Source organism: Nerophis lumbriciformis, linkage group LG24 (assembly GCF_033978685.3).
Source record: "Nerophis lumbriciformis linkage group LG24, RoL_Nlum_v2.1, whole genome shotgun sequence".
In the NCBI taxonomy this organism is placed as follows: Eukaryota; Metazoa; Chordata; class Actinopteri; order Syngnathiformes; family Syngnathidae; genus Nerophis; species Nerophis lumbriciformis.
In genome coordinates, this window is record NC_084571.2 from 31,552,501 (window position 1) to 31,566,472 (window position 13,972).

A 13,972-nucleotide genomic window follows, 5' to 3' on the forward strand; every position below is an offset into this window, starting at 1 on the left:
AAAATACAAAAATTAGGGGTATTTTATTTGAATTAAGCAAAATTATCTGCCAATAGAACAAGAAAATTTGGCTTGTCAAGACTTTTCAAAACAAGTCAAATTAGCTAACCTCAATGAACCCAAAAATACCTTAAAATAAGAATATTCTCACTAATAACAAGTGCACTTTTCTTGGTAGAAAAAAAAAGAGACCTTTTTGCTCAATATGTTGAAAAATATTCTTTAAATTAAGTAAATGCTAGTGCAATTATCTTGACATAATGATATGCGCTCGGCATTACATTTCTTGAAACCAGCAAACTTATACTAAAAACTAATTTATTCTTAATGGAAAGGCAACAAGGCAACCGCTTGTTACTCTCGGGGTCTCCTAGCCGCTCAGGCAAGTCAAATGGTCTAAAAATCCATTTTTCCATCGATAACATGACATCATCGTGCCAAGTGCGTGCTCTTTCAGTCAACTAGTGCGCATATATACAGCCCAATTTTTTTTATTGTTATTTTGAAGAATTTATCTGAATGTGCATGAACTATTTCTGTTCAAAATTGTTCGAAATGTCACATGTTAAATATTTATATATTAACTGTCAGTTTACTGTACTGTGCCAACTGTACTACTATATGAGTACGTATTTTCTCTTGTTTCATTGAAAATAAAACAGCGAAGTCCATTTGGCTGTCATCTGTTTTAATTATGAGACACAATTGTGTCAAAGTCATCTTTTTTTTTTTTCATACTTGAAGTAAGAAATTATTACTTTAAGAAAGTAGTTTTATACTTGTGAGTGTTGATGACACAGCTTTGCATCAGTTGATATTCTAGTTTCAAATCCCAGCAACAAGCTGTAATATCTTACTGAGATCATTTAGGACTAAAACACTTAAAACAAGTAAAACACTCTAACATAAAATCTGTTTAGTGAGAAGAATTATCTTATCAGACAGAAAATAAGCAAATATCACCCTTATTTGAGATTTTTAATCTTACTTAGATTTCACTTTTTGCAGTGAAAGGAGTAATACAAAGGTGAGTTTCATAATTTATTACCTAATCTTAGTTGGCATTCTATGTAAAAAGAAGTTAACCATCGTTAATAGCACAATAGTCTTTGATAATAATCAAATGGTGGAATCTTATCTGTTTTACACATCGGGGCGGGTTAGCTCGGTTGATAGAGCGGCCGTGCCAGCAACTTGAGGGTTGCAGGTTCGATCCCTGCTTCCGCCATACTAGTCACTGCCGTTGTGTCCTTGGGCAAGACACTTTACCCACCTGCTCCCAGTGCCACCCACACTGGTTTAAATGTAACTTAGATATTGGGTTTCACTATGTAAAGCGCTTTGAGTCACAGGAGAAAAGCGCTATATAAATATAATTCACTTCACTTCACCACTTTGAGCCACAAAAAGTGAGCAAAATGTGCAGTCAATATTTGATCCTTCAGGTGTTGTTGGACAGGTGTAGGGATGTCCCGATCCGATATTTGGATCGGATTGGCTGCCGATATTTGCCAAAAATTGCGTATCGGCAAGGCATGGGAAAATGCCGATCCAGATCCAGTTTAAAAAAAAAACTCCGGTCCGTGTTTTCCAACGCACCGATTTAAATAATACATTCCACTTTTCTGCTGCTTCGTAATTTCCGTTCCGCATTTTCCAGCACACCTTCAACACATCCACAGGTCTGTGGATTGTCACGCAGTTGCTTTTAGCTGCTGGCATTACACGGCAGGCTCTTCTCACTCTTTCCTGTGTCTCCCTCTCACAGACAGCAAGTGCACCTTCTTACACACGTCACATACTGTCACGTCATACGTCACATACTGTCACGTCATACGTCACATACGTATACGTCCTCCCCGAGCAGAGAGGTAGCAGCATGGCTAACGTTAGCTGTGATGCTAGCGCAGCCGTGCGAGCAACGCTCCCTCTAAGGTGCTCGCCTGTGCAATTGCGCACTGTTTAAGCGTCCTCTGCGCATAGCAAATATATGCCACGCACAAAATCAAATAAAAAAATAAGCGCATAACAATTTTCGACACACGGACTCGACAGAGAAAACAGTTTTCGTCATCATTGTCCAAATATTGTGACGTCTGTCGAGACGCTTATCTCCATTCGATGCCACACACCCACACCATCAAAATGCCGAGGCAAAAATTTCCAGATCAACACCGTATGAAAAAATTTGTGATTTTTTTAGTTCTGATTTCCTTCTCTGCATGAAAGTTTAAAAGTAGCATATATTAATGCAGTATGAAGAAGAATGTTTTAATTTAGACATGCAAGCCTTGAAAGAAAATTTTGAAAATCAAGACTACATTTCCTGCAAATGGGTGCATTTCTACCCTATATTTTAACTTTAGATTTATTCTCATATCAAACTCTTTTGGCTGTCTTTTTGACACTTACATCCGGCGCCCCCCTCCACACCCTGGATTATAAATAATGTAAATAATTAAATGTGATTATCTTGTGTGATGACTGTATTATGATGATAGTATATATCTGATAGTATATATATCTGTATCATGAATCAATTTAAGTGGACCCCGACTTAAACAAGTTGAAAAACTTATTCGGGTGTTACCATTTAGTGGTCAATTGTACGGAATATGTACTTCACTGTGCAACCTACTAATAAAAGTCTCAATCAATCAATCAAAACACATAGAATCATCATACTGCTGTGATTATATGCATCAAGTGTTCATTCAAGGCTAAGGCAAAATATCGAGATATATATTGTGTATCGCAATATGGCCTTAAAATATCGCAATATTAAAAAAAGGCCATATCGCCCAGCCCTACTTCAATGATGCCATTTCTGTTTGTCATGTATAATTTTGTCTATTTTGTGTTTATCCTTGAATAAACAGGTCAGTTTCTTGTTACCAACCATTGTGTATTATTCAAACTCCCCTAATTCAGCTGGCTAGTTGTTATCAAGAGTACTAAAACCCTTTTCAACATGATTCTGACAACTAAGTAGGCTAAATAACTTTAAACTTTAATACATTCTCGGATAGGCCAGTATCGGTCAGTATCGGTATCGGTCGGTATCGGATCGGAAATGCAAAAACAATATCGGTATCGGATCGGAAGTGCAAAAACCTGGATCGGGACATCCCTAGACAGGTGTCCCAATACTTTTGTGAAAAATGTATACGAACAAGATGAATGTTTTCCATGCAAACCTTACGGTTTCACGCTGGCCACTGAAAAATGAAAAACACAAATGGTCCCCCTGGAGACGCAATAAAAACAATAACATTCCTATTAAGGAAAGCAAGGCAGCTATCAAGTTGTCAAGGCCAACAAACAGATTAGTTCTGAATATTTGAGTGGGGAAGGCAAATGCAACGGAGATTAACACAAATAATCATAAAAAAACGATACGTCGTAACGTGAGAAGGTGGGAGTCCGGCCAAAAGGGAATCTCTCACAGCTCCAAGCTGGCGAGCAGGCGGCGTGACTTGAAGCCAAACTGATCATTTTGCTGTCGCCATTAGACAAACAAGAGCCTCTCATCTTGTCCTGTTTGTGTCCGGTCAATAAATTGTCTTCATCAAGGTCTTGCTCAGGCATGGAGAGTTGTTCTTGACACGGCCTGTGCTCATAATGCTACTGTAAATGCTTCGTCATTGTAATAAAGACATATTGCCTCATACTCACGAGGACATTCAGTGTACACGCGTTTGTTTTTTATTCCCCAGAATGCCGTGGTGTCCTTCAAGGAGCTCTGCGGCCTGACGCCTGCAGCCAACATGAAGCAGTGCATCCTGACCGTGTCCACGTGGCTGATGAACAGCGAGAGCTCCCTGCAGGTGACTGTGGACCTGAGTGAGACGTACCCCACCATGGAGGCTCAAGGACTTGTGCCCGAGCTGCTGCGCAAAGTTCTCAATGCCTACGACATGGTACGTTACATTGAACAGTTATTTACAGACACTTTGTTAGGTACATTACACGCGTATGTAGAGATGTCCGATAATGGCTTTTTTGCCGATATCCGATATTCCGATATTGTCCAACTCTTAATTACCGATTCCGATATCAACCGATACCGATATATACAGTCGTGGAATCAACACATTATTATGCCTAATTTTGTTGTGATGCCCTGCTGGATGCATTAAACAATGTACTGTATTTTTCGGACTATAAGTCGCAGTTTTTTTCATAGTTTGGCCTGGGGGTGCGACTTATACTCAGGAGCGACTTATGTGTGAAATTATTAACACATTACAGTAAAATATCAAATAATATTATTTATCTCATTCACGTAAGGGACTAGACGTATAAGATTTCATGGGATTTAGCGATTAGGAGTGACAGATTGTTTGGTAAACGTATAGCATGTTCTATATGTTATAGTTATTTGAATGACTCTTACCATAATATGTTACGTTAACATACCAGGCACGTTCTCAGTTGGTTATTTATTCCTCATATAACGTACACTTATTCAGCCTGTTGTTCACTATTCTTTATTTATTTTAAATTGTCTTTCAAATGTCTATTCTTGGTGTTGGCTTTTATCAAATACATTTCCCCCAAAAATGCGACTTATATATGTTTTTTTCCTTCTTTATTATGCATTTTCGGCCGGTGTGACTTATACTACGGAGCGACTTATACTCCGAAAAATACGGTCCCGATTCCAATATCAACCGATACCGATATATACAGTCGTGGAATTAACACATTATTATGCCTAATTTTGTTGTGATGCCCCGCTGGATGCATTAAACAATGTAACAAGGTTTTCCAAAATAAATCAACTCAAGTTATGGGGAAAAAAATGCCAACATGGCACTGCCATATTTATTATTATTATTATTATTTTTTTTTAACATGCCTCAAAACAACAGCTTGGAATTTGGGACATTCTCTTCCTGAGAGAGCATGAGGAGATTGAGGGGGGCGGGGTTCTACAGAGGGTAGCGGGGGTGTATATCGTAGCGTCCCGGAAGAGTTAGTGCTGCAAGGGGTTCTGGGTATTTGTTCTGTTGTGTTTATGTTGTGTTACGGTGCGGATGTTCTCCCGAAATGTGTTTGTCATTCTTGTTTGGTGTGGGCTCACAGTGTGGCGAATATTTGTAACAGTGTTAAAGTTGTTTATACGGCCACCCTCAGTGTGACCTATATGGCTGTTGACCAAGTATGCGTGCATTCACTTTTGTGTGTGAAAAGCCGTAGATATTATTTGACTGGGCCGGCACGCAAGGCAGTGCCTTTAAGGTTTATTGGCGCTCTGTACTTCTCCCTACGTCCGTGTACACAGCGGCGTTTTAAAAAGTCATACATTTTACTTTTTGAAACCGATACCGATAATTTCCGATATTACATTTTAAAGCATTTAGCGGCCGATAATATCAGCAGTCCGATATTATCGGACATCTCTACTCGTATGCAAATTAACCATTTCCTGGTGCATCGCCTCCAGCTAGACCTGGTTGGCTATTGCCACACTTTAATGCTTAAAGGGGACCTACTATGTAAAACTAATTCTCGGAAAGTTGAAATCAAACCATGGTGTCATTGCGAAGATATTTATAAAACAATCTTGCCTTCCTTCATACTTCCTCCGTTAGGAATTTGCACAACCTGTGAAGTTTTTCCCAAGTGTGACGTCAGTGGATATCTCCATATATGGTAGACATATACCTGAACTGTTTTGCTCACATCCGCCATTGTAGTCTGACGTAGTCACATTTTCACTATCCTCTTGTTGTGGGGTAGACTGTCTCGTACACGTATATGCATCCCCCGCTTTCGCCATTTTTAATACTATGTAGCGTATAGTTCTAACTAGAGATGTCCGATAATGGCTTGTTTGCCGATATCCGATATTCCGATATTGTCCAACTCTTAATTACCGATTCCGATATCAACCGATATATACAGTCGTGGAATTAACACATTATTATGCCTAATTTTGTTGTGATGCCCCGCTGGATGCATTAAACAATGTAACAAGGTTTTCTTAAATAAATCAACTCAAATTATGGGAAAAAAATGCCAACATGGCACTGCCATATTTATTATTGAAGTCACAAAGTGCATTATTTTTTTTTAACATGCCTCAAAACAGCAGCTTGGAATTTGGGACATGAGAGCATGAGGAGGTTGAGGTGGGCGGGGTTGAGGTGGGGGAGTGGGAGTAGGGGATAGCGGGGGTTGTATATTGTAGCGTCCCGGAAGAGTTAGTGCTGCAAGGGGTTCTGGGTATTTGTTCTGTTGTGTTTATGTTGTGTTACGGTGCGGATGTTCTCCCGAAATGTGTTTGCCATTCTTGTTTGGTGTGGGTTCACAGTGGGGCGAATATTTGTAACAGTGTTAAAGTTGTTTATACGGCCACCCTCAGTGTGACCTGTATGGCTGTTGACCAATAATGCCTTGCGTTCACTTGTGTGTGTGAAAAGCCGTAGATATTATGTGACTGGGCCGGCACGCAAAGGCAGTGCCTTTAAGGTTTATTGGCCTTTTTAAAAAGTCATACATTTTACATTTTGAAACCGATACCGATAATTTTGAAACCGATACCGATAATTTCCGATATTACATTTTAAAGCATTTATCAGCCGATATTATCGGCAGTCCGATATTATCGGACATTTCTAGTAATTATTCTTTCTTTCCATGTTTTAGTATATTTCTCCTTATTGCCTTTTTTCTGGCTGTGTCAAAATGGTGCGATTATCTTTAGTTGGACCTCTGTTGGTTTTAGGCAATTAATGCACTTCACTCCACTTCATTGCTTCAAGACACAATTCATGATCAAGGTACAATCATTTGACATAGAAATAATTAAGAAAAGTTGAGCCATTACACCTCAAATAAGGCTTGCAGGACTAATGATCACTCCTCCTTGGCTCGGCACTGGCTGCTGGAGAGCTTTTGCCAGGTTGTTGTTGTTGTGTCCACATGCTGGCTCAGGTCGATGGTGGGAACGCCCACGGTGCGTTCCGCAGCGTACGCTCCCTCTCCCTCTCACTTTTCTTTTCAGGCTTGGCCCTGTCAAAGTGTCTCTCACGCTCCAATCCACATGGTTGTTTTTTCGAGGGCATGCGGGGAAGGATGCCTGAAGATACCCCGCTAATACCGCGAGTGGCACTGGTGCGTCACAGCAAGAAAGCTCCATTTTTAGAGTCGTACCTGCTTGTGAAGGTGCTCTAAACACGCTTTGACGTCCTCCTGCTATCTTAAAATGCATATATTATGTTAAGATTCTTGAAGAGAGTCTTGAACGCGTCATAATAATCCTCTCAATTTCCCCCCAAAAATGGATTAACTGGCTGGAATATAAAGACAGTATACCATACATCCATAAACATGGATGCATATGCAAAAGTGCAATATATTTATCTGTACAGTAATCTATTTATTTATATCTGCACCTTATTGCCTTTTTATCCTGCACTACCATGAGCTAATGCAACGAAATGTCGTTCTTATCTGTACTGTAAAGGTCAAATTTGAATGACAATAAAAATGAAGTCTAAGTCTAAGATTATTTAACACTAGGGCTGCAACAACTAATCTATTAAAATCAATTATAAAAATAATTGCAGAGTAATTTTGTCATTTTTGGATTATTTATTTATTTATTTATTTTTATTTTTTTAATTTATTTTAAATAAACCTTTATTTATAAACTGCAACATTTACAAAGAGCTGAGAAACAATAATCAAAATAACAGGCATGTGATTTTTCCGTCTAAAGTCGGAATTCCGTCTTTTTTAATCTCGGGGGAAAAAAAATAATTATCTCCCGTTTTTCCGTTTTTTTTCCGACCCTAAATCAAGATTCGAGACGTAGTTTATATTACGCCGTAGTTGATTGGTCGATATGTTCCTTGTGACCAATCAGGACAGCTGTTATGAATGATGACGTTAATAACGTCATCATTCATATTCATAATGGTTATTACCGCCATTTTCCATATGTAAACGATGTCGGTTCTCGAGAGAAAGGACGCTTTACGAGTAAAATAAATTGATAAACATGTCAAAAATAAGTTTCAATGGGACTGGATGGAAAGGGAAATCACTGATACTGTTGGGAAGAAGGAAGTTACGACTTTGTTCGGTGATTTTATTCGGAAAATCGATCGTCCCGGAAAGGTTTTGTGCACGTGGTGTCATGATAATATTGACTATGGATCACGAGGTTTCAAGGCTTTGGAAGTACATGCGAAACGCCAAAAACATATGAAACAACTTGAAGCAAGGAAAACAAACTTTTCACTAGCTGGTACTTTTGGATGTCAACCGAAAGTGAGCAAACCTTATGGACTTCATCTTTTGTTTACATCGACAACTGCCGTAGACATCGAGAGGAAAGATCCATCCAAACAACCCACTTCAGTTGCAGACAGGGTTGTTAATAATGAGGTAAGCTAAAAAATATTTGCTTGCGAAATACGCATGTTTGTTTTAAATATTAACCAATTATTGCTTTGCGAAATATAAATGGGTTTTTCTAAAAATAAAAAGCCACGTGAAAATATATTATGAAATTACAGAAATTCAAAGAGTCGCATTATTGATTCCAGTAAACAATTTATTTGAAATAAATTTGCATATAATACTATTTTGTAATATTAAGTTCTTATGTAGTCTCTTGAAACAATATTGTCAGTGGTGTAACAATCTTGAAGGTAAATATTTTCACACTTGTTTCATGCAATATGTCAGTGACCTCACATTATTATTATTTCCTATTTTCAAATATGAGTAAACAATACTAAACATGTTTAATTATTTTCATAAATTTATATCCTATTTTGGCGAAAAGAATGAAATGTTTACATTTGGTATTTTGTTATATTTATAACTAAACTTGTAGGCAATTAGGCATAAACATTAAAACTGTGAATTGTTATTAGTGGTTATGTATTTTACAATGAATGCTACTTTCTGATAGCATATATCATGTAATAGTCTTAACTTTAAAATATATTTTGTATAATAATAAATCTTGGCAAACCTGTTACACCACTGATAATTTTTTTTACCCCATATATATACACACAATATCTGACTAATAGTAATGATAGAATGATTTCAAATATGAAAGGAAAAAAAAAACCTAGGCAAATTTTGAGAATGACCCATATTGTGTAAGAAGCTACAAAAGCAGAGACCAAAAGGAAAATGCAGGCTGCTCAGAAATTTGCAAGGAAAGCTCATGTTAGGGCTCTCCGAGAAAGCTAATGTGTGAAGTGAACTGAAGTAATGTGGTAATACTGTAAATAAACTGTAGATAATAACACTGATCAATGTGACACCTGTGGATGTGAAATGAACACAAGATGTAAATATTAGTGACTAAATACTGTTGGGACTGAACCATATACAGTGATTCATTAGGATATTTGGGTTATGTATGTTCTATTAATGACGTTTTCATGTCTTTAAACACTAAAATATTTTCTTCAAATGGTGCTGTCTTTGTTAATTTTAGCATGTTAAATTGGTGAAAAACCAGGAGCTTTGGGGGCCGTTGCCCCCCTTGTTCCCCCACCAGGGCACCGCCCTGGACCTTCGTCCCCCAGACCCCCGGAAATTTTTTCAGTCTTTTTCATTGTGGTCAAATCACATGCCTGAAATAAGTATGGTGCCAGTATGCTGTTTTTTTCCAATAAAATACTGGATAGGATAGAAATGTAGTTTGTCTCTTTTATCCGATTATTAATCGATTAATCGAAGTAATAATCGACAGATTAATCGATCATCAAATTAATCGCTAGTTGCAGCCGTTTTCATCACTAAATTGTCTTTGTAGTTAATAAAAACCTGAACCTGCATAATTATAGTAAAAGTACTTATGTGTTGTTTCACTGCCGCGTTTTACCCAAAGAGGCATGATGAGTCACTGGTGCCATATTTCCTTATTTCAGGGCTGTCAAACATCCGGCCCGCCAGATGAGTTTGCTAAGTGTAAAATTGAGCTGCATTTTTCAATGACAGAAACTGCTGTTCTAAATGTGTCCACTGGATGTCACAATAGCAATTCTGTTAGGCGAGCAGGTATACCAAGCAAGAGGTACACCCAGCGTAAAACAGACAGGAGTAAAATAAACAATCCGTAACCCTTAGGGGTGTGGTAAAAAATGTATTCGAATTCGAATCGCGATTCTCACTTTGTGCGATTCAGAATTGATTCTCATTTTTAAAAAATCGATTTTTTTATTTTTATTTTTTTATTTTTTTACTTATTTTTTATTTTATTTTTAATTACTCTATCCAACAAAACAATACACAGCAATACCATAACAATGCAATCCAATTCTTAGTTACAATTTCAACATAGCAGTGATTAAAAATCCCTCGTTGACATTATGATTAGACATTTATATATATATATAAAAAAAAAAAAGAACAAAAGTGTCACAGTGGCTTACACTTGCATCGCATCTCATAAGCTTGACAACACACTGTGTCCAATATTTTCACAAAGATAAAATAAGTCATATTTTTGGTTCATTTAATAGTTAAAACAAATTTACATTAATGCAATCAGTTGATAAAACATTATCCTTTACAATTATAAAAGCTTTTTACAAAAATCTACTACTCTGCTTGCATGTCAGCAGACTGGGGTAGATCCTGCTGAAATCCTATGTATTGAATGAATAGAGAATCATTTTGAATCGGGAAAAAATCGTTTTTGAATCGCGAATCGTGTTGAATTGAAAAAAAATCGATTTTGAATCGAGTCGTGACCCCAAGAATCCATATTGAATCGAATCGTGGGACAACCAAAGATTCACAGCCCTAGTAACCCCACTTAAAATGCTGCATGAGACACTGCACATTGATATAGTTCTGTGGAAATGATTGTCTTCTGTGCACATTTAAAGAAAGTGAACAGTGCAATACTGTCAGTCTTTTAAGTTTTTATTTTTGGTTTGTTGAAATTGTTCAAACTTTGCACAGCTTTCATTTTTCTATTGATATACAGTGATGCCTAGAAGGCAGGGAGTAACTCAACCCTCTTGAATAGTTTCTACCTCACTTTGTGTGGTTTATTTGAGTTAGCACAGGATTAATACATGGAAATGACAAATGAGGTAGTTGATACATAGAAGATATTCATTTTTATTTGTGCTTTGTTTAGTTTTTTGTTCAATCCTAGTGACTTAAATAAGGCCCAAGCTGGTTTTTTTTACATGCTTTTTTGGGCTTATTGGACCCTAATTAGAATAAAAACTAAGAATCATCTTTTGATATGATGTACTTAGTCCATAAGTACACAAACGTGTACTTCATGTTTAGTGACATGCTAATTCTTATTTTTACACTTTTTTTTTTCCAAATTCCATTGTATGTTGTACTCTTCTGACACCACCAGATGGCAGTATAAGTGTCCACATAAGCGGCCATAAGACCCCAATTCAGTAGTGTACACAATTTTGGAAATAAGAGCTAAAAGGTGTTGTCCACGCATGTGGCCACTAAGCCTTTATTAACTAAAGTTGAATTGCTTTGTAGATACACTGTGATTAAGTCTAAGTTAATTTTGTTTTTGAAACAGCAACAATGTTTTCCTTAGAATTTCCAACTACCGTATTTTCCGGACTATAAGTCGCAGTTTTTTTCATTGTTTGGGTGCGACTTATACTCAGGAGCGACTTATGTGTGAAATTATGAACACATTACCGTAAAATATCCAATAATATTATTTAGCTCATTCACGTAAGAGACTAGACGTATAGGATTTCATGGGATTTAGCGATTAGGAGTGACAGATTGTTTGGTAAACGTATAGCATGTTCTATATGTTATAGTTATTTGAATGACTCTTACCATAATATGTTACGTTAACATACCAGGCACCTTCTCAGTTGGTTATTTATGCCTCATATAACCTACACTTATTCAGCCTGTTGTTCACTATTTTTTATTTATTTTAAATTGCCTTTCAAATGTCTATTCTTGGTGTTGGCTTTTATCAAATACATTTCCCCCCAAAATGCGACTTATATATGTTTTTTTTCCTTCTTTATTATGCATTTTCGGCCGGTGTGACTTATACTACGGAGCGACTTATACTCCGAAAAATACGGTCCCGATTCCGATATCAACCGATACCGATACATACAGTCGTGGAATTAACACATTATTATGCCTAATTTTGTTGTGATGCCCCGTTGGATGCATTAAACAATGTAACAAGGTTTTCCAAAATAAATCAACTCAAGTTTATTTATTTTAAATTGCCTTTCAAATGTCTATTCTTGGTGTTGGCTTTTATCAAATACATTTCCCCCAAAAATGCGACTTATACTCCAGTGCGACTTATATATGTTTTTTTCCTTCTTTATTATGCATTTTCGGCCGGTGCGACTTATACTCCGGAGCGACTTATACTCCGAAAAATACGGTAACTATAGAAGTGTTTTGTCAAGAGGATTATTTGTGACATTCACATTTTCAGAATGTGTTTTTTCTATTTTGGGCCTAAGTAAAACAAAGAAAACAATCTGAAGTTGTCGTAGTTGTATTTTTAAGTTATTATGCCATGATTTTACCCGTCCGGCCCATGCAGGAATAGATTTTCCTCCGCGCGGCCCCTGAGCTAAAATGAGTTCGACACCCCTGATCTATTTTTTTCCGACGTAAAAGCTGTAGGGGTGGCGTGGCTCAGATGGTAGAGCGGCTAACTTCAGGGTTCCTGGTTTAAAATCCAGCTTCCACCATCCCAGTCAATGCCGTTGTGTCCTTGGGCAAGACACTTCACCCACCTTGTTCTCAGTGCCACCCACACTTGGTGTAAACGTAGCTTAAATGTAGATAATGGGTTTCTCAATGTAAAGAGCTTTGAGTCACTCGAGAAAAAGCGCTATATAAATGTAATTCAGTCAATCAATCAATGTTTATTTGTATAGCCCTAAATCACAAGTGTCTAAAAGGGCTGCACAAGCCACAACGACATCCTCGGTTCAGAGCCCAAATAAGGGCAAGGAAAAACTCACAACCCAGTGGGATGTCAATATGAATGACTATGAGAAACCTTGGAGAGGACCGCAGATGTGGTCTAAAAAGGGGGTCTATTTAAAGGCTAGAGTATACAAATGAGTTTTAAGATGGGACTTAAAAACTTCTACTGAGGTAGCATCTCTAACTGTTACCGGGAGGGCATTCCATAGTACTGGAGCCCGAATAGAAAACGCTCTATAGCCCGCAGACTTTATTTGGGCTCTGGGAATCACTAATAAGCCGGAGTACTATGAACGCAAATTTCTTGCCGGGACATATGGTACAATATGGTACAATTCACTATTTGTTGTTTCGTTCATTGTATGTTTAATCCAAATTTGACCCTTTTTTTAAAGAAAATAAATGTTCAACTTTGCATTCTCTGTGTTGCATAGATGATTCAAACCAGCAGAACACTGATTGAGTCCGCTGATGTGGTCTACTCCAAGCTGATGCAAGCACAGCGTGCAGGTACGTGACACTCTTTTAGTGGTACTGTGTTTAGTTTGTTTCAAACATGCTTAACAAAGTACGTCACATGCTTACACTTGCACAATTCGACATCCGTGAAAAGGAGGGGAAATAAGTGTAAGAGCTTATCAATCAAAGTCAATTTATATAGCCCTTAATCACAAATGTCTCAAAGGGCTGCACAAGCCACAACGACATCCTCGGCTCAGATCCCACATCAGGGCAAGAAAAAACTCAACCCAATGGGAACAAAGAGAAACCTTGGAAGGGAACGCAGGTGTGGGGATCCCTCCCTGGGTGACCAGTGCATTGGGTGCCGAGTGGATACGGTTAATAATGCGGGAGTCCAGTCCATAGTGGGACCAGCAGGGAATCCTCTTGCATGTAGACACGTCAGGGCACAGAGGCGTCACTGACTGATGCATAAGGAATGGTCACCCCGGGTCCCGACTTCATGTGACAGTCCAGTCCATTGGGAGACCAGCAGGGATCATCTTGAATGGAGACAAGT

At 37.9% G+C, this 13,972-nt stretch overlaps 1 protein-coding gene across 1 annotated transcript in view; it reads left to right on the plus strand.

The window, feature by feature from the left end:
- LOC133620548 (inactive phospholipase C-like protein 1) overlaps positions 1–13,972 on the plus strand; it is a 323,140-nt gene that overhangs the window by 250,956 nt on the left and 58,212 nt on the right. The window contains exons 21-22 of the mRNA XM_072915928.1: positions 3,717–3,920; positions 13,386–13,461. Of these exons, the coding sequence (XP_072772029.1) occupies positions 3,717–3,920; positions 13,386–13,461 (280 nt within the window). The remainder of the gene's footprint in view (positions 1–3,716; positions 3,921–13,385; positions 13,462–13,972) is intronic.